Genomic DNA, 20,624 nt, shown 5'->3' on the forward strand with positions numbered 1-20,624 from the left:
GCACTCCGTCGCCGCTCCTCCCGGCTCTCGCCCGCATTTTGTCGGATCTCCAGGGAGGCGCAGGTGTGTCCTCATCTGTTCCCCACCGTTTTTCACAGTCCCCCACACACATCTCCTTCTAGCTGCTCTCTGTATTCGTGACAACCTTAAAGGACCTGCTGCCTTGCTAATCGAGCTGACAGGACCGGGGCGGTGACGGCGGCTAACAGCAGGCGTGTGGTGAACTCGCGGTGAACCCGTCGGACGTTCACCCTGTCCACCGAGAGGCTTTTCTCCTTCGGCTTCACGCTAACGGATCTGGCTCGCCTCTCGTTGAACCCGCCAGCAGCTCGCGTCTCTTCTTCTGTCACGCTCGGCGACCCGGGTTCTCCGGACTTCAGCTCCCTCACCGTTTATTTATTCATCTTTGTTCTTTGCTCTCGTCTCCCTCCACAGAGGAGCATCGCCTACCTCTTCCCCTCTGGCCTGTTTGAGAAGAGCGCTCGGCCCATCATGAAGGTGAGGTTTCACTTTTATCCAGCTTTTATCAACTCACCACAAACTGCAGCGTTTCTCCTTCAAAGCTCAACATGCAGTCGATGATTACACTTATTTCTCTTTACATTTCTTGAATCCAGCCTCTTTAGGCCTTAATTCTTGTTGTATTGATAAGTCAAACAAATCAAACTTTCATCACCAAGAATATGGTTAGAAGTGTTTCTAATCCCCTTCCTGGAAAGTAAACAGGTTTTTATCAGTTAGATTCATTGAGTTTTTTTCCACCTCATGATATTTATGTATATTTTATTCAGAATTAATTATAAGTATGAAGGAAAAACAAGAAAACGAAACGGCGTTAAAAGAAATCCTGTTCAGACGAATCCAAAGAAAGAACAAACAACACAACCTTCACAAAGACCGCCTCTTTTTGGGGGCGGGGCTTGTGCTGGCGGGCACGAAGAGGACGGAGAGCGTGTTCTCTATTTTAAGTGAAATCTATTGAATAATTAGATCTAAAAATATCAAAAATCCCAACAAGGATATTGAAGATATCTTTACTACTGTTTTTTATCATCACAATTTAACCTATTAGCTTTCATATCTGGGTAGTAGCTATATTTACATTTACTTTAGCAACATTTTGGGAAAACATACTGTCAATGAGTAGCTTTATTACTTTTAACTTCACCGGATGAAGAACAAACATGCTTTCCGACGGCTATCAAAATCATTATGCCGTCCCGGATCATCGCAAACCGCTTCATGTTTTAACTTTTTTTGTTTTTCATCTGCAGGACCCCGTTGAGATCTTTCCAAAGCAGAGAGGTTGGTGACACTTCCACACATAGATCTCTTAGTATCTTGACATCGTCAAGCTGTCAGCTGATCTTTGTTTCCCTCCCTGTGAAGCGGTGCAGTGGGGACCAGACGGGCGGCCTTTCCACTTCCTGTTCTACACCGGCAAACCGTCCTACTACTCCCTCATGCATGTAGGTGCAGCGTGTGACTCAGGCTGTCTCCCATCATGTGTCCATGTTTTATTTTATGTCAAAGGCGCCAAAAAAACGACAAAAAATGTCAACTAAGCTTTTTAAAGTCTGAAGAACCATTGAGCTAGTTTAAAAGACTGAACAGATCTGAGCAAGGTTGCTAGCGTGAGTATTTTGGTAACGCTAGAGTGTAGGCACTCATGAAAATCATTAAAACCTCTAACAACAGCATCTGTTGGCTAACATTAGTTCAGCCGCTACTTTTATAATAAGATACACTTGATAGTAGTGAAGTGACACATTGGAAAGTAACGCGGTATTCCTAGTACAAGGAAAAAAAGTATTTTTTATATTTTTATCATCTAAATCTCACTGAAAATCACTGATATTTAACAAAAAATGTTGTTTTAGCAAAACGCAGGAGGTCACGTAACAGGTTTATTATGCTTTTGCTAGGATATAACATAATGTTAGCTAAGGCTTAACTGCAAGCTAATTTTAGCTAACATGCTACTGTTAGTATATAAGCTTCAGTTAGTGTTTTGTTAGCCAATCTCACCATGTTAGATGACACACGTCTGTATTAGCGATTGCCATGTTTGGAATACTCTCTTTTTGTAAGTTTGTAAATGCTAGGTTTTTAGTGAAAATGATTTAAAACAAACATTACTGCAGTAGCTTTTTGCTGATTTTTGCTAAGTTGCTTTTTCTAGTGTATTACATAACTAATTCTAGGCTATGTTACTAATATGCTAACGTTATGTTGGTATAAATGACTACTTGATATAATTGTAGAAAGTGCTTGAGTGGTTAAACAAATTATGGACCTTCAATTCAAAAAGACTTTATTAATTCTAGAGGGAAATACGGTACAATTTGTTTTAGAGGTGACGTCCGGTAAATTGAGTCAACCGGGTCGGGTCGTGTTCAGGCTCAGCAGAATGTGCGAGTTGATCGTTGCTCTGCCCTCCAGGATCTGTACAGCAAAGTTCTGAAGGTGGAGAAGCACCAGGACCAGCTAAGAGCCAAAGGACTGTTCCCGACCGAGGCCAAGAAGATGTAGGTTTTGAAACATGTCCTCTCTTAGATTAGAGCCGTCTCTGTCGAAAACCAACCCACTTCCCGTTTCTTGCAGCGCTCTGGGAACCAGCAGGTGGCTGACCAAAGAGGAGCTGGAGGCGGTGCTGGTGGAGACCATCTCCAGTCAAGACGTAAGACCAGCCGCAGAGATCTGACCTCCAGCCTGACCCCCGACCGATCCGCTGTTTGTCCTCCTCAGTACGACCACTACATCCAGCTGATGGAGCGCCTGGTGGCCATGCCGTGCTCCAACCTGGAGCAGCAGTTTGTCATGAGCCACCGCCAGCAGCTGGAGGCCCAGTCCATGCATCAGGCGGTGCCGCCGCTGCAGAAGGACGACGCCGGGGTGGACTTCAGCACCGCAGAGGGTAGGAAGACTTTATTCTAGCAACGGTTGTCAAATACTAACCCTGATATTTCACTCATTACCTTCGTTACCTTCTTTACCATTTTCTGTAGACTGTTTCCAACTGTGGTGGCAGCATGAGTAGCAGCTCAGCTGGTCCTTATTTGTTCTTTTCTACACGTCATCAATCCCCGGTTGAATCGTCACCGTTTCTAGACACTCTAGTCAGTTCTGGATGCTGAGCACTTGGAAGGGTTACTGTTGTTACTGTTGTGTAATTTAGGACACTTGTGATTCATAACCATGGCAACAAGGTATTGTTTTCCAACTGGGAACAGCTGATTAGCATCTCCGAAGCTTAATACCTGAACTTAAAGCCCAAAATCCTGGGAGTTTAAAATGAGTTTTCACGGATACAGAGGTAGAAGGAAAGAGTTCAGACCGTCTCTTCTCTTCCATCCTTGACGATGGAGATCACAGCCCAACGTCTCTCTGCTCGCCTTTCGTCCGAGACAGAGGACCGGAAACGAGCAAAGGAAGGAGCTTGTGATGTCATCGGAACACGTTACTGTAAGGATATAATCTTTGTTGCCTGGATACTGATCTGTTGGCATGTCAGGACGTGCCCAGTGCTGGTGGAGATCCTTCCTGTCCACACCATAATCGACGGCTCTCGTGACACGTGGACGATCAGAGTTACAACCTTTGATTTCCCTTTCGGGTGAATCAAGAAACAACGAATCAAACGGCGAGGAGCTGTAACCGACTAGAGGAGGAGAGTTAAAGCGATCCGTGTTTCCTTCCAGGCAGGAGGAAGTCGTCCAGGGCATCAGTGGTGCTTCGTGACTGCGGCGCAGGACGGATCACCGTCAACGGCCAAGACTACGTCCACTACTTCCCCGTGCTGCAGGACAGGTGGGTCTCCTCTCACTGCGTTTCCCTTTAAACGGCGAGCGGCACGTTTTTTGGGGTTTTTTTGTCCACCGCAGCCTGAAGGAATGGAAGGCAGTCTTACTTTATCTGCTGCTAGTCACTTAATTACACAGATGACTGAGTGTGTGAGAGTGTGTGCTGCTAGCCGTTGTCACGCCGGCTGTAATTGGAGCGCAGGGGTGACAACCGACTCTGTCAGCATCTGGGTCCATTCAGGCTGAGACGCCACCCAGAACCGGGTCGTGCTGAGTCAGAAGCTGCTCTGATCGGAGCGGGACCAGCAAGTAAATGAGCTCAGCTAACTATCACCCCCCCTCCTGCTCCCCGCCCCGTTACTCCCATCCCCGTCTCTCCTATCTGTTCAGGGAGCAGCTGATGTTCCCGCTGCAGTTCTGCGGCCTGCTGGGCCGTTTCGACCTGGACTGCTCGGTGAGCGGCGGCGGCAGATCCGGCCAGACGGGGGCGCTGCGGCTCGCCATCTCCCGGGCGCTGCTCAGCTTCGTGTCGCAGAGCGAAGGGGAGGCCATGAGGCAAGGTGAGCACCTCCTGCAGCATCATCTGTTTCTTCTGAACAATTTCTCTGACTTCAGCTTGTTGTCGTCTCCCTGCAGCTGGTCTGCTGACCCCTGACCCCCGGGTCAGAGAGAGGAAGAAGCCCGGACAGGAGGGAGCGCGGCGCAAGTTCACCTGGAAGAAACGCTGAGGATCTCAGCTGCTGCAGTGACATTATCTGTCCAGTAGATGGAGCCAGGCTGTAAAATATGAACATTTTTCCTGTTGTGATGAAATAAATTAAAGATTTTCTTATAAAAACAGAGCGGGCATGTCATCTAATGTTGCTTTCATAAACGTGTCTTTTTTTTTTCTTCTGACTTATTGAACTTTAAGTTTGTTACATGGCAAACTGAATAATGTGTTTCAATGTTCAACAATTATATCTATATCAGTAATTTGAAGATTTTCTCAAAAACTCTCTTCAGCCATTTGAAGTGCAGCAGTGACTGAAAATAAGTTTTTTTCAAGCATTAAAAAGGTTAATTGATTTCTAAATGGCCACCAGGTGATTCTTCAATCATGTTTTTTAAGCAATTTTTCATTTATATTGATTTAAATGACCATAACTGACGAGTCAAAGTGTTTTTGTTTCAGAGGGACATGAGCTCTGCTGGGGAAACGGGACAACTGGTGTCCTCCACCGGTCTGGACCGAGGAAACCAGAACGGAACCGCACTGCGGTAGCGGCATCGTGGAGGAACATCCGGGACGATTCTAGAAGAAAACACCCGAGACAGGATGGATCTGATGGAGTGGTATTTGTCACTTACATGGCCTAGTCAAAGTTCAGACTTTAACCCAATTAAGAATCTGTCCTGAAACTTGAAAACTGGTCCTTATAGGAGCAAAGCACAAATGGATGTGAAACGTTTGTCAAAGCGTTTCTGTGACACTTTGACAAAAAAGCACGCCGCACTTTCCAGATTTTTATGTGAAATAAAAACTTCAGTGAGGTGGGATTTAAGTTTTTGACGTTGCAATTGCAGACTTAAGATTTCTTTTAGATAAAACCGATGGACATTCAGGGTGGGTCTGAGTGAGGCGCAGTATCACCACACGGACACCAGATGGCGCCAGATGTCCAGAAACGCTCCGGCCTAATTATAGCACCTGATTTAACAATTAGGTCATCAATTAAATAATTTGTTTACCAGTAAATCCGTTAAGCGGTAGATAATCTGACGGTGAGGAAGTTAAACGAGATGATTTAGTAGAAAGTTTGGTGGAAGTAGTTGAGGGTTTTTTATTTTTATTTCTTAGAAGCCGTTATGAAGGGATAAGTCTGGTTTTCGCCCTGAGTTCAGACTGACAGGTGCTGCATCCACCTGTAATTCGCCTCTTTGTTCCGGGAGGTGGAGGCCGCGGGTGTGCGGGTGCGTCGGCTGGAAGAGGTGGAGCCTCCCAAGTCTCCAGACAGGCGCACTAGACGGATTAGTCTCCTCCGGCCGCAAACCGGGACGCAAATCAGCTGCGGAGCGCAGACTGAGCGCCACGCCGGTTCCCGAGCCGGTCTGCCGGGGGTCCGATGGAGGCGGCCGTGCTGGGCCGCGTCGTCGCGGCGGACGTGGACTGCGGCAGCCTGGACGCCGAGCTGGAGGTGAAGAAGCTGCAGCAGCTGGTGCGGAAGCTGGAGCGGCAGAACGAGCAGCTGCGGAGCCGCGCCGGAGGCTGCAAGTCCGGGGGCTTCCAGCGCCTCCCGAGCCCGCTGATCCAGCCGCCCCGAACCTCGCTTTCTCCTCCGGAAGAGCCGCTGGATCATTTCCACCCGTACGCAGGGGAAGAGGAGGAGGAGGATGATGATGATGCGTCGGAACCGTCGGTTCTGGATGAGTTGGAGCTTCTGGACTTGGAGTCTCTGAGCTGCTCAGAGGAGTCTGATGAAACCTGGTGAGTGTGGGCTCTTTGTTCACCATGTGTTGCTCTGCAGCCCTTCAGCAGAAGAGGCTGCTCTGCAGTTTTCAGGCGTTTTCCCAGATTCACATCCTGGAAAGTTGAGTTCTAGTGGACCACCAGAACCGGTGTCTCACTAGGCCCGTGCCATGACGATTACATGTTGGCTCCATGGTTCCTCCAGCCGTGGTTTCATTTTAGCTCCATTCAAGGCTTTCTGGGCATAAATGATTTGTCTAAGGGCACCCACAGGTAGGGACTTTGAGTAGGCCACAACCAAGCCACCTTGTTTTCAGCTTTCACAGTTAAACTTTGCATCACGCTCATTGTGTTTGCAACCAAATTATAGATATAAAAATACCTGCCTCGTATTCACAGTCAAATATTTTAGTTCACATTGTGAAATGAGTGAACATCACCAAGAACTTTGGGGAGTTTAGTCTGGAAAACTGTGGCGACTTTGAAGGAATTCTGTTCAGGAATCCTGAGATGATCAAAACGGTGAACTGAATTCTGGGTTACGATTTAAGCAGCACTTCCCCTCTGAAGCTGTGACTAAGTTTGGTCGATTTGGGCCTCAGGAAATACTCCAAATGAGGGAACAAGTAGTTTGAATGTGTCTAACGAAGACATCGTCGACCAATGAGAAAAGTAGGCCAACGTCGATCGACGTTTATCGATCATAAAATCTTTTTCAGACTGAGTTAGCTCTACTGTGTTCCACTTCTTCTCTGTGGAGAACGTTTGTGACCCCAGGTCATAACGGCCTCTAAAGACTCACCCCACGTCCTCCTCCTCTCTGTCTCCAGGTTATACGTCGCGTCGAAAGCGGGAGAGAGTTCAGCCGAGTCCATCAGTCCGCTGCAGTGGTGCCGGCAGAACCTGGACAGCCCCAAGTCGGACGTGGAGGTCGCCAGAAGGTCGTTGTCTCTGCGACTGGAACAAGGTACAAACTGAAGCGTTCTCCTTAACCCTCTGGGTTCAGATCAAGAGGTCAAACTTGGCAATTCTTTTGTGTCGGCTAAGTTCCCAAGTTTGCCAAGATGACACCAAAGACTCAGAACTCTTTGGTTCTGTTCCGGGAATGTTCCAGGAAAACCACGGACTTTTAGAAAGTTCTAATATCCCGTCGGTTGTGTCAGGGTCTGGCTCATTCAGAGAAGTTTGAAATCACGCCACAGACGCCGTCACTGCCCACTTTGAAGCAGATGAGTTTTCTGTAGACCAACAAGAAACGACCCATCAAGTTTGTAACTGGCATCGACATGACCGTGATTAGTTTCGTGCGAGGTCCCTCACGGTTCAATCCTCGCATCTCTGCTATTTGTATCTTCTGCACCAAGGCAACACGGACAGAAACCACGAAAGGTTTTCCATTTCACAGAATCTTCTATTTCACAAAAACAAAGCTAAGGCGTCAACTTTGAACTCCTGATTTCAAAAGAAGAGAGCTTTATGTTCTTTTTCTGTCGTTGAAGTAAAACACGGAGACAGGAGTTACTGGGTAAACTTAGCTGATTTATCAAAATACCCCTAAGTTATAAACAACATTTGAATTATCATCTATAGGAAGCAGCTTTGTTTTTTTCTGAGGACTTTAAGCTACGGCTTCCGTCTGACAAGCCGGAGGTTCGATCACCACGCAGAGCAGAGCGCCGTTAATCTGTCGACACGTTGAACGGATCAGACCTCGGGTCACCTGACGCCGCGTCTGCTTACGTAACCCTGGGGGGAAGGAACCGGGTGGGAGGAAGTCGAGCGGGAACCGTAAAAGGCATCCGTCGATCTTGAACTAGTGCGAGCGTCTGTGGTCTCTGCCGGTTTTGCTCGTAGAGGGGCTGAAAAGATTCCTGGGGGGATGTGGACCAAAAGCAGCTCACGCCATCACTGATCCTCCACCAGCGTGGCTCTCCTCTGATCAAAGCCGTTTTGTTTAGAAGGAACAGTTTTCCTTTTTGACTTTGCAGTGATGTTTTATTTTGTCTGAACGTGTGCATGCTGTCTCTCAGACACTCTGTCGGTCAGACCGCCGGTCGCCGCCTGGGCCTGTGAAGTTGCGGCAGCAGCACGCTCCGTTGCATCAGAAAGCCTCCCGCTAGCTCTGCCTCTAATCTCTCTCCCCCGCGCGCCGTTTCTACGGAAACGGTGGACAGGAGAGGATTCTGTCCTTGCGGCCGAGTTAAGGCTTCGCGTTCACGCACAGACGTCGGCCCTGCGCTCAGCGCGGCTTTCTCCAGAGGCACAAAGCTGAAAGCGGCTTTGTCCGACCTCTGACGGGCGCTGAGCCGCTCAATAGAGCCGAGGGTGACAGACGCTGCTGGTGAGGTAACGGCAGCGTGGTGGGGAGGGGGGAGGGAAGACACAATAAGAGCCTGTTTTTACTATGTTGAACAATGACATCCACAAATTGATGTTTGTTTACCTTCCTCCCTCAGTCTCCAGGTGGCGTAGCTCCCTGTCGTCCCCTGGAACCCCACCGACCCGAGCCGCAGCGGCGTCCCCCCCCCAGCCAAACCCTGCTTCACCCCACCGCCGACCGAAAGACACGGTAGCCAAACTGCTAGCGTCTACACAACCGTATCTGCACTACATCAGCACTTCCTCTGGGATTTTACAAGATAGAACAACAAAGGGAAGCAGTCTGACTTGCAGAACCAAGAAATTCCTTTATTAGAACCTGCCTGACCAGAGGTAGTTGGCCAACAGATGCCAAGCACACAGACACCAGGTCTGAAGATTAAATCTCCCCCAGGTTTTAAAATCACTCAGCAGATTCTCACGTCTTTTCAAAAGTGGTCAACAACATTGAGTTTACCTGCCCAACGTTGGCAACATACAAGTGGCAACATACTGCTTATTCCACCAAAATACAGTTACAGTGCGAGGTTGTCGTCCTTTTCTGTTGCAGCGCAATAAATAAGCTCCTCTGTCGTGTTTTTTTTTTTTCCCGTCCCTGCAGCCTCTCCTCTCCTCTCCTCCCCGCTGCACCCCGTCCTCCATCGCACCCTGAACCCCATGGGGAAGGAGCTGTCCCCTGTAGCTGAACGGACGCCCACCTTCCTCCCTCACCCTCCCAACCGAAGTAAGACTCCCCCCCGGCGGAACCGAAATCTGCAGGAAACCGGATCACACTCGGCTTTTTCCACCAGAAGTATTTTTTTGTTTGTTTGTTTGTTTGTCTCTGCACTGTGACTCAGCTTAATGCGAATGCTGCTGGAGAGAAAGAAAAGGCGCATTAGTTAAGGGAAAAAGCCGGCGTCGGTGTCAGCAGAGTGAGCCCCACGGGGGCGTCAAGAGCTGCCGGCGCTCCCTAGAGGCAGTATTCCATGACTGCAATCGGCAGACCTGCTCTCTTTCTCTCTCTCTCACTCTGTCGGTTCTGGAGTGGGACACAGTTGGGTTCGGTCTGGTCGGTCACATCTGGACACTGATGAGGCCTCCATATCGGGTCTACAGCCGTTTGGGCGATTGCCGCCCTGAGCAATCGCCCACAAGGCTTATTATTAACAAACCGGCAGCCATCGGAGCAGAATGAATTCTGCAGTCATGTGTTGTCGATGCTGCTGTCAATAATAAGAGCAGATCAAACCATCTGTTGCTAAATGCAGCCGGTTGAGAATGAAGGGTAAACCAGACTGTGCAGAGTTGGGAGTCTGTGCTTCTTTTTATTTAATTTTTCATCTGGCAAAATCACAGTGATCAGAGGTTAACCCGTTGTCTTTGTGTGAAGGCCGGAGCTTCCGGCGCTCCACCCTGAGCCCCGAGTCGTCGGTGGACAGCGACCCGGCGACGTCGGAGGACGACTCCATCAGCCTCGGATACAAACTGCAAGATCTCACGGACGTCCAGGTCATGGCCCGGCTGCAAGAAGAAAGTAAGTACGCCGGCGGTCAGGGTGTCAGTTTACCGGCAGAAATGTATTTCTTCACGGACTTCCTGTCCAACATCAGCGTCTGACCTCAGAAATGAATTCTGACACAAAGATTTTTGAACCCAGAAAGACAAGTGGGCCAAATATTTTCCTAAACATCAGCAGTGTTTAATTTTGGAGAACTTTTAGCTTCACTCGTAAGAGAAAGTAGAGACGAGTTAAACGTTTGCTCATTTTTCCTGGCTCTCTCCTCCCTTCTTCTCCCGATCTAATAACATAACATGCAGACCTCAGAGCCCATCGCTACTTCAGCTTCATTAACTGCAGGAGGTGATAACTGCTGTTCCTTTTCGGTTTGTTTTTTTTTTGTTCGAGCCGTTTTCTTTGCGTGCCGCCCCTCACGTCGCCCCCCTGCAGGTCTCCGTCAGGACTACGCCAGCACGTCGTCGTCCGCCCTGGCCGGCCGCCGCAGCCAGAGCTTCACCTTCCAGCTCAGCCAGCTCAGCGCCGGCCCCGGCCTGGAGGAGGAAGACGAGGAGGACGACGAAGATTACGCCCTCCTGCCGCCGCCGCAGCCGCGCCTCACCCGCCTCTCGCACTCCCACACCTTCTGCAGCGTCCGCGACTGGCGAAGAAGCACCAGCTCCCTGTTCACCCCTCCTTCCACCCCCTCCACGTCGCCGCGCCCTTCCGCCGGCTCCGCCTGCCCGGCGTCACCGCCGCCGGCGCTGCTGCTGCTGGGGCCGGGCGACCCGTATGGCATCGAGGCGCTGGGCTTCAACCCAGGATCAGGTGAGCTCACTTCTCCGGTTCACTTTTACCCATCATCCTTCAGTCCTTTGGTTTCTCTCTTTCAGCCTCTTCCTTTATTCAGCCAGTCTTTCCTTTCTCCTATTTCTAACCCAGAATAGGTAAATGCATGCAGAACTTTAGCTTTGTCCCCTCGTCTGTAGTAAAAGCAGGCCCTGTTCTGTTCGGGTCTGACCCGGGCGGCTCATCAAAAGTCGTCTAAGCCTCTTGGGCGGCGGCCCTCTGAGCTCCAGTCTCTGAGGGTTTGGTGGGATTAGCGATGGGTTTTTACGTCCAGCCGAGGGGCAGCGAGCGGGAAGGACGCCTGGACGCCTCACCCTCAGAGACGCAGACGATCAACAGAGACACGTTTTCCGTTTTCTCTGCCTCGACCGTTTTGTGCTTCAGGCCACTTTGTGGTTTATTTATAGATGAAATCTGCTGCAGGTCACCTTTTAAAGCTTATTCCTGTTTGTCTTTGTCAGATAAGCTGCGGAGGAGCATGCCCAACCTGGTCAGAGCTCCCAGCGTTCCCAGCGTTCCCATCCCCACCTCTTCCAGCGCCGCTTCTTCTTCTTTGCTTCGTAACAGCCAGAGCTTTGATTCCTCCAGCGGCTTGGCTCGCCTCCAGTCCTCCAGTAAGACTCCGGCGCCGCCGCTTCTCCGTGGTTCTGTGACAATCGGGTCAGTGTTCTGTTTCCTCCTCCGCCGTAGTCCCCTCTCCAGGCCAGCTTCAGAACCGGGTGCAGAGCCTCGGGAGCTTCTCCTCGCTGTCGCGGCAACAACCGAAAGCCACCGCCTACGTCAGCCCGACCGTCAAGGGCCCGATGTCCGCCAGCCTCACGTCTCTGAACGGCAGCGGCATCCCTCTGCTCAGCAAGGTAGCGGGCGGATGCTCCGCCCCCTTCGCGCCCCGCAGCGGTCTCCCGCGCCCCGCCTCCATCCTGGGCCCCACAAGCTCCAGCCCCCGCGGCAAGGCGGCTTTATCGTCACGAAGGTGAAGGAATTTGCTTAAAACATCAGCAAATGCTCACGTATGACAGGCAATCTGAGCACCTGACAATAGAAAGTGAAAATTATCACTCCGTCAGCCAATGATAACCTCCGATTATCGCCGTCTCAGAACAGAGCTTTTTCTTCTGACTCGGCGCATAGCAGTACAATCCAGTAACGTATATCAATGGAAGCGACGGCGTTGCTGTTTTTCAAATCTACTTTTATTAGCAGCTATTTTTGCCGTCATGTTAGCTTTTTTAAAATTCAGTTTTAGGCTCCAATGTTGGATAAAGTGATGGTGCTAAAGCTAAAAAGTTATTTTTGAAGCTTGTAAAGTGAAAGATTTTTTTGCTTCTTTATAGCTTCCTTTTTAGCTAGCTAAGCTATAGTGCTGATGTTAGCATCTGTAGTTCTAATAAATGCTAGTTTAAGTAGCTGCTTTTCTAAGTTTTGGAAACTTCTAACTGTGCTACAGTGCATAAGCTGGTAATGATACATGGATATTCAGTTTTAAGTGATTTTATGGATTTCTTAAAATATTTATTTGCACTGTGATGATGATAGTTTTAATACGATTGCTATTTTTCCTTTCCAGTTTACTGACGCCTCCAAAGAGCTTGTCCACCTTCAGTGCCCTTCGCGACAGCGCCTGGAGAGACGGCTGCTACTGACGGCCGACCACCCCGCAGGCCGGGGGCCGCGTCGGGGGCCGCGAGGCCTCGGATCCGAGACGCTGCGTGGAACACTCGGATCGTCTGTTCACGCGAACCGTCTCCCCGTTTCTATGCAGAATGTCTTCGGAGGACTCGGGTAATCTTTCTGGACCTGTGTGCGACGTACGCCAGTGAGTTTGGTGGTTTGGTGCCAAAAACGAGCCGTTCTCTGTTGCGCAATAGGCCGCCGGCCGCTGGGTAACGCTGACGCTAACCAGCAAAGAGGGCTGCCAGTTTTTACTATACGAACCTCTCATACTGTTTTTACGGAAATATTTATTTTAAATAAAACCGATTTGACTAATCTGGTGTAGTTGCCAGGAATGCTGCTAAAGTGTAATAAATCCCTGTTGGTTGGGGCTCATTCGGTCTCATTTTTAGAGTATTATGTATTTGTGTACACACTTAACTCACTGTGCATATATCTGTTTATTGACCGATTGCAATATTTAACGTGCAAGTGGCCCAAAACGATAATACGGGAATGTATTTGGGGAACGTCTCACCGTAGCGTCGCCGGACTTTGTGCATATTAACACTGACCTTGTTGCACTTTGCCAGAAATCTCACAAATGTATTTGTTTACTAACGTTTGCACTCTGAGACTCAATCTGGTGGATTTAGAATTGAAATGAAAACACACTGACCTTTATTTATTGTTTTTGTATCCAGATCTAACAGTTGTACACGTTTTTCTTTGTTTTTTAATGTAGCACTTTGAGTTTGTTTAACTCGGTCCTCAATCGACGTTTAAAGAGCACGTCTTTCACAATTTTACACTGTTTTTCGTTACTGTGAACTTCAAGCATTTTACTAAAACTTAATAAACTCAATGTATTTAGCAACAGTTTTGAATGTCTTTTTTTTAAATGGCTCAAATCTGAAATTTCCAGTGGATTTTGAAAAGGAGAATTTGTGATCAAGGTATCCGATGCCACCTAGTGGCGGCTTTATGTCATTTCCATCCTGAACAGGTTTTCTGTTCCACCACTTTGAACTATTTTATGAATACAATGTTTACTGTTTTCTTTTAATAATCTTAAGATGCTTTAAAAGAGAATAATTTAATGCGATTGGGACATTGAAAAATCTCCTCACTCCCTCAGTTGAATCACTTATTAGGACTTGTGCAAATAAGCTACATTAGTTGGGTTTTATTCTTATTATTTTGTATTTATATGACAGGATCCAGATCACAGGGATTTGGTGGGTTGAGAAAGTCAAATATAAAGCTGTTGCAATATGTTTACGAGATGAAAACTTGTAATATGGTGACTTTTACTGTTGGATAGAGATTTGTATGTCGGTTTAGAATTACAACTAAAAGTTGGTATAATCTAGCTGGGTCTATTCTGTTGTCTAAAACCCTTCAGAATAAGAGTCAAAGATTCATTGCTTGTTTTCATTTCTAAATCATACCTGAGCCAATAATGAAACAGTTGACAAAACAATTATTTGCCATTTATTTTATTGCTGTAATATTGATTATAAGAGTTTTTCACATCAACGATGACGTAAGAGATTCGATCTTTTCAAAGATGCTGTTTCGTCAAAGATGCCTCACTATAAATGTTTATTATTATTTTTTTTTACATAACTCTCCGCATGGAGATGCACCACGTTTGAGCACAGCCATTTAAAAATCAAATCTATATTTTATACGAAACGGATTCTACTTTTAGGTTGGCTTCATTTCAGCCGAGTAGTGGGGCATCTGTTTACGTCAGACGATCTTCGAACACACGCTCAGCATCAGCGCATCTCTCCATCTTCTCCCCTCCATCCTCGGCCCCGCGTGACGCGCACAAACACCGCCGGACCTCCCGACCCTCGCGCTCTCCGCTCGCGCCTGCCTCGTTATGCCTTTGATCCCCGCCGGCCTGCCGCCATGTCCGCCGCCGACCGCTCCCTGCCGCCGCTGCTGATCCTCTTTCTCCCGTCTTCGCTCCTGATCTGCCTGGATGGCCCGCTGAGAGCGGCGGCGGCGGAGGGCGGAGGCCTGTCCTCACCCCCATCTCCGCTCGGGGACAATGGCGTCTCAGCCGCCGTGGGAGACACCTCGGCTCTGGCTACAGGTAAAACACCAGCAGACGATGATGGCTGGGCAAACCCAGAGAGGCGCCGTTTCTGTCGGGAGACAGGACGGCGCTCCAAAACAGTGTCGTCATTATTAACTTCGAGCCGCTGACCTGGAGCCTCGGTGTTAACGAGGACCCGGTGGATCGGAGGTGAAGCTCTCGGACGTTTTAACGTGTCGGTGTGATTTTCCATCCTCTAGGCTGCGGCTCGCCTCTTGACCGTTTCGTGGTCCTCTCTCCTCATCAACACACGCAGCTCTCATCTCCTCCTTGCTTTCTCCCCAGAAGCCCAGTTTTTCCTGAAGGTTCTGGCGAGAGACCTGGTGACCCGCCGGCCCCTGGCCGGGGTCTCTGTGGACGTCTACCTGAACCACACCTCGAAGAGTTCGGCCCAGACGGGGGAGGACGGGGAGGTCCTGCTCCGGGTGCCCTACGATCCGGGCGTCAGTTTGACTCTGCTGGGCAGTAAGGAGGGGTACGTGCCCACTCCCCTGCCCTGGACCACCACCAGGAGACCAAGTGAGTTTTTCACGGAGACTTTGGGAAAACCTTGCGTGTTATTTTACAGTAAAGTCAGCAGAACCCTCTGCTTCCCTCACATCTGCATTATTCACGAGGGGGGGGCCGCCTGTGACAACACACAAGATGGGCTCTGCTTGTTTTATCGACTCCGTCGACGTGTCACCGGACCGTCTTTGTCCCGCTCAGACACAGGGAGGCCGGGGGCTTTTAACGGGACAAAGGGCCCCTCTCTATTGTCCCGCGTCTCCCAGCGGGTACGGGTTTGGGAGGTGGCTGTCTGGATGGCGGATGGAGCAGGTGTTTTATGGCTCAGCTTTTTTCAGAGACACCTCCCCTTTGTGCTCGGGATCCAGACCGGGGGAGTCCTAGGAAGGCGCATGAGGACTCCATCTAGTGGTTAATGTATATAATTACACTTTTGTTTCTAATGTTTGTTTTCCAGTCCTATCCAGCACCCTGCTAATATAGTGTTTTTGTCTCCTTAAAGTTAAGTTTTCCTCTCAAATACGTCGTTTATCGTCAGCATTTTGGTTTTATTCCAGTTTTCTCCGCCGTGACGTTGCCGCTGCTCCCTCACAGCCAGGGAAACATCTGGCTGTTTGAAGACTCGGTACTCATCACCAGGAGCATACCCGGTAGGTTCACCTTCGTCTCAGTGAGAAAATTGACACATAAAGACGTACAGAAAAAGATTTGGACTCGTCCCCTTTTTGCAGACAGGTCATCCCAACCTAAGGCCAAGTTTCCCAAGAACCTCCTCACCGTCTCTGATAAAAGCAACATCTCTTCATTGACGGCATACCTGACCGTACCACAGCACCACCTGGCAAAGGACCGCACTGACCGCACCCCAGGGATCGTCAGCAGTAAATCCGGTCAGTATTTCATTCGGCTCTACGTCCGAACATAGAGATTCGAAACTCTGGCAAAATCTTTGCAGCGCTCAGAAGCGTGGAGCTGAAGGCGGTAGCGGCCGTCAGCATTCAGTTGTACTCCGGCGGCGAGGAGCTTCAGGTCCGAGGACCCGTCCAAATCAGCCTGCCGCTGGAACGCGACACTCACTCGAGGTCCTCGAACACAGTACCCGCCTGGGCCTTTGACCCGAAAACAGGTAGGAGTAAAACTCTTTGAGTATATCGGAAAACACAAGTTTTGACCACGCGAACCGACGTTCCGCAAAGGTGCCTGGGAGAATCACGGTCTGGGAACAGTGGAAGCAGTCGGCGACGAACTGGTTTGGACATACACCGCTTCCCATCTGGGCTACTGGATCGCCGCCCCCCACCCTTCGGCAAAAGGTAAAACACGTTTTACGCCTCAGGGATTTGATTTTTGGCCTTAATTATTAATTATCGCCTTATGATCTTGCAGATTATTTTGGACACGCGAGTTCTATGGATTTCATCTCTTACCACACCTACCTTTTGGTGGGAATACTGGGAGGAACTCTTTCCTTAGCGATCGGATTCCTGTCCTGGCTTCTCTGTCACTGCGGGTACGTAAGAAGAACACTCGGTTCTAGCAGATATAAACAAAGGTCGCCGAGGGTCCAGATAACCGACCCGATTGAGTTTTGTCGTTTCCACTTTCAGCGGTTCCCGTCGAGAAGCCACGAGGAGGAGAAGGGCCCGCTTTTCCAAACTCACCGTAGCCAAAAAAGACCAGACGACCTCCACCCACGCGGAGGAGGGTTTGCTTCTACGACCAGGCGACAACGGCCTCACCTCCCGCAGCGTCCAGTGCGAACCTTTGTCCACGCCCAGACACAAAGCCAACTACAACATCTACGTGGAAGATCCGGGGAGTTTTACCGCAGCTCCCCCTTACGACGACGAGGGTTCGGATCGGACGAAGGGGACCCGGCCTCCACCGCACTACATCGACGACCGGAGACGCGAGAAAGAGGAGCGTAACCGGGCCGACCCGAACTCGGACAGCTTTTTTCGAGACAAAGCGGTTCACGCCTACAACCGGCCGCCGGCAATCGTTCAAGCTCCGGAGCCGTTCGGCGCTCAGGAGCAGCAGCCGCCGGGCCGCAAGGCCGCCACGTTCCCCAGGAACGGAGCCGAGCACGATGCCCACCGCGAGCCGGCGAGCAAAGAGGGTTACGCCCAGACGCTAGCGAAAGTCCACCGTCAAGGCGGAAGCAGTCCGCAGCGGGGCGATCCGGACGAGCCTCGGCCTCCGGAGACACCTCCGCCGGGACAGGGTCCCGCCGCCGGCGTCTGGGGCCGCTACAGCAACCTCCTGGAGTCCTCCGTATCCGTGCCGGGGACTCTCAACGAAGCGGCCGGCACGGAGGCCTTCGGCGGCGGCCACCGCGGCGAGCTCCAGGGGATCTCCGAGCGCACCTTACTGGAACTGACGCGCGGCAAGTCGTCGGCTCACCCCAGGGCTTGGTTCGTGTCTCTCGACGGAAAACCGGCCGCCCAGGTTCGCCATTCCATCATCGAGCTCCAGAGTCGCCACAGGCCACCGAGCAGCAACGACACCAGCCTGGACTCCGGCGTGGACATGAACGAGCCTCCGCAGAACGTCCGCGACGTGGAGCGCGACAGGCCGTCGACGAGGGGCTCCTCGCTGCCGCGTCACGGCAGAGGCGGCCGTTACGGCGAGGAGCAAGACCCGAGCAGCAGTGAGAGCGGCACCACCGCCACGTGTACGCCAGAGGACCCTTCCCTGAGAAACATTCTAGACGGGAGCAGCGGAGCCATTCCCAACATCCCCGAAGAGCGGGACGGGACGGACACGTCCAGCGCTCGAGAGGACAGCGAGTCGAAAGGTACGCCGCCACCTCGCCGACTTCGGAAGGCGAGAGAAAGAGGAAAGGCGGAGAAGAGAAGCGCCAAGCACGTCCGGGAAGGAAGACCTTTGACCAAGAGAAGTTAGAGCCGGCTTTAAACCGACGGGAACCACGTCCCGAAATCGGCGTTCACTCGGCGGGCATCGTCGCGCAACTTTGCCAAAGAAAGCAGAAGGCCACCGAAGAGGGCGGGTGCCTTTTAACCCTCCCGTTACGTGTCGTGTCACATCGAGCCATTTGAAAAGTTGGAAGTTTCTTCTGTTTGACTTTATAAAGAGCGTACAAAAATGTTTAACCCCCCGCACATTTACACAGAGCAGTGAAATGTAGGTGTCCTAAGCGGTTCTATTTCTATGTATCTCTGCGTGAGACTAATTTCATCTGAAACACAGACCCAAAAATCCATTGCCTTTACATTGCCTTTACCTCACTGGTTAACAGTGAGGTAAATGTGCTGAGGTACTCATCAGCAAATTGGATCCATGTTGAGTGGACACAGAGGGGGTGGGTCAAACATCAATATTTTCTTTAGGGAAGTAGTGAAATCTTTAGAATCCTTAAGAAGGGGTTTAGGGTTGAACAATAGGACAGTTTGAACAATAGGAAAGTCTTGAAAGAAAGACTATTATGCTGCCAAAGGAGAAGTAGATTACTTGGACAAGGTTAGCAGATCGTACTACACACAGGCAACGAAATAGGAAAAAAAAAGTAGATCATTGTGATCTAACGGGACGCGAAACGGTTTTGGGGGAAATGTGCGAACACAATGGGAGGGTTAAACAGTTTCTGCACCTCATTCTGTCATTTCTTGAAATCTGAAGATCACCAGCGAGATTATTCAAAGCTGATACGACAGGTAACCATTCCCAGCTTTTGCTTTCCAGACGGTGCCTTTGAAAATGTCATTTGTTTGCTTGTATTTATTGAAAATCTGAATCTGCAGGATGGCCAGGTGCACCTATCCTCACCACAAACGCCTGCTAGAAATCCCACAAGCTTTCCTAAGTCTCTGTCGTCTCACTCGGTTTATCGACGTGCCGCCTCGAGAGGACCGCGACACCCGACGGGAGAAAGACAAACGGGGACACGAGAACCGAGCCGCCACGTTACGTTCACACGCCACATGCGATATTTTCGGAGTGCGGTCGCTTTTATTTGCATGAAAATAAACGTTTCCTTTAGCGAGCGAACAGGAGGTCAAAATAGGTTTCTGAAAACTCGGCGACCGAACCGTTTGCTCTCGTCGTACTACTCGGCGTAGCGCCGCCAGCGGCGACTATTCCGACTCTGGGATTTTCACTCAAAAGTCGGAGAGGAGCGAAAGAGCCAATTTTTGTTTATTTCCGAGTTTAGAAACACATTCAGGGGTTTTATACGCTTCGACGTAAAACGGGTTTTACTTTAACCGTCCGCCGATCCAGCCGGGATACTTCGGGCCGGGATCTCGATACACTTTTTACGTTTTTGCGGACGATTCGAACGATCGGCCTTCAAACGGAGGGTCGAAGCGGACGGAACGTTTCCACGCTTTTCGACCGCCAAGGGAGTCGGTCACACGGCTCAGTTTGCGAGTCGCGGAAAGCGAAAGCCGATCGATGTCGGGACCAGAGTTTAAAAGCGACCCAAAAAAAAAAAGGTTTCAGACACATAACTTACGGACCGGTACCCACCGCTATTACGCATTTGGTAAAAAAAAGACAGAGCCTAACTAAAGTTCCAGGAATCACCGCAAATGACAATATCGTTCATCTTTTATAGTTCTTTTTTGGTAAGCTTGTAGGGCAGGCCAAACGTTTGGAAGCACAAAACAACATGTCAGTATACTTTGCAAGAAGAAGACTTTATGGAAAATAATTTGTGAAGAAAAGCATAAAAGACAGTGTTTTCCAAACTTTTGGCGTTTCCGTATAATCCGAAGAACACACAGAGGACCAAAAAGCATCGATTAGGATTCCAAACACGTAGCCACCGCGACACCGTCATCGGCCTCGGTACGTGAAGTCACATAGCCTTCAGAGACATTTGAAATCGAGTAATCGTCAGCGCAAACAAATACGTCTCGGAGTTCAACTTCACCTTTATAGTCTTCCATCGTAGCTCTACCGCCAGCACACTTTTAGTCACGATCCACGCTCGATTCCGTAGGTCGGAGCGTTTGCTTTTCTACGTAAATACCATTTTCCGCAAGCGGTAGTTTAACGACGTCATCTCGTTTGTCGATTGTTTTTTTTCTTTTTTTCGCGGGGTTTCTATTCGAAAGAAGGCGGTCTCTGCGGACGGAGCCGGAAGACGCGACGTCTCCGGCTTCTTCGGCGAGACGAGAAACACGACAAACACATCGATCCACACGAACGTAATCTGCGTTAAACGCGCCACGCTCTCGCCAGTACGGAACCATCCTATCCATCCGAACGGGCCACAGCTTGTATTTTTGACTTTGTAGTGATGTGAAGTGTTCTTGTAATTGTTGCATCTTTTGAGATATTGCTTAATAAACTTTGTTCATACCAAAAAACTCTGAATCATCTTTATCGATCTCACAACAAGGTGAAAACGCTCGAAAAAGCACCGACGTACTG

The 20,624-nt window shown here is 49.8% G+C and overlaps 2 protein-coding genes and 1 pseudogene across 7 annotated transcripts in view; all 3 read left to right on the forward strand.

Annotated features, from left to right (window-relative positions):
- LOC129378695 (POU domain, class 3, transcription factor 3-B-like) overlaps positions 1-4,645 on the forward strand; it is a 52,042-nt gene extending 47,397 nt beyond the window's left edge. For 5 of the 6 annotated variants that reach the window (XM_055059126.1, XM_055059127.1, XM_055059128.1 and 2 more), the window contains 9 exons: positions 436-498; positions 1,275-1,305; positions 1,390-1,469; positions 2,443-2,528; positions 2,605-2,680; positions 2,749-2,917; positions 3,702-3,810; positions 4,194-4,363; positions 4,440-4,645. In XM_055059126.1, coding sequence (XP_054915101.1) covers positions 436-498; positions 1,275-1,305; positions 1,390-1,469; positions 2,443-2,528; positions 2,605-2,680; positions 2,749-2,917; positions 3,702-3,810; positions 4,194-4,363; positions 4,440-4,531 — 876 coding nt within the window. In that variant the 3' untranslated portion in view covers positions 4,532-4,645. Of the gene's footprint in view, positions 1-435; positions 499-1,274; positions 1,306-1,389; positions 1,470-2,442; positions 2,529-2,604; positions 2,681-2,748; positions 2,918-3,701; positions 3,811-4,044; positions 4,136-4,193; positions 4,364-4,439 lie in introns of those variants that run through there. The other variant, XM_055059125.1, reaches the window with a different exon arrangement.
- Positions 4,646-4,753: 108 nt separating this feature from the next.
- LOC129378696 (SLAIN motif-containing protein 1-like) lies at positions 4,754-13,489 on the forward strand (annotated as a pseudogene).
- A 758-nt stretch (positions 13,490-14,247) lies between these two features.
- fam171b (family with sequence similarity 171 member B) lies at positions 14,248-20,522 on the forward strand. The gene is made up of 8 exons (XM_055059224.1): positions 14,248-14,717; positions 15,006-15,239; positions 15,785-15,877; positions 15,959-16,117; positions 16,183-16,353; positions 16,424-16,540; positions 16,614-16,737; positions 16,835-20,522. The coding sequence occupies exons 1-8, from the start codon at positions 14,531-14,533 to the stop codon at positions 18,129-18,131; spliced, it is 2,382 nt and encodes a 793-aa protein (XP_054915199.1). The 5' UTR covers positions 14,248-14,530; the 3' UTR covers positions 18,132-20,522.
- Positions 20,523-20,624: the final 102 nt, after the last annotated feature.

This window comes from Poeciliopsis prolifica, unplaced genomic scaffold (assembly GCF_027474105.1).
Source record: "Poeciliopsis prolifica strain line A6 unplaced genomic scaffold, Auburn_PproV2 SCAFFOLD053, whole genome shotgun sequence".
NCBI lineage: Eukaryota > Metazoa > Chordata > Actinopteri > Cyprinodontiformes > Poeciliidae > Poeciliopsis > Poeciliopsis prolifica.

What these genes read in the sequence shown, in the direction of transcription:
- fam171b (XM_055059224.1), top strand. Translation starts at nt 14,531, where the DNA reads ATGTCCGCCGCCGACCGCTCCCTGCCGCCGCTGCTGATCCTCTTTCTC. An exon ending in CACCTCGGCTCTGGCTACAG is followed by an intron (nt 14,718 to 15,005) that starts GTAAAACACCAG and finishes CTTTCTCCCCAG; the next exon opens with AAGCCCAGTTTTTCCTGAAG. An exon ending in GACCACCACCAGGAGACCAA is followed by an intron (nt 15,240 to 15,784) that starts GTGAGTTTTTCA and finishes GTTTTATTCCAG; the next exon opens with TTTTCTCCGCCGTGACGTTG.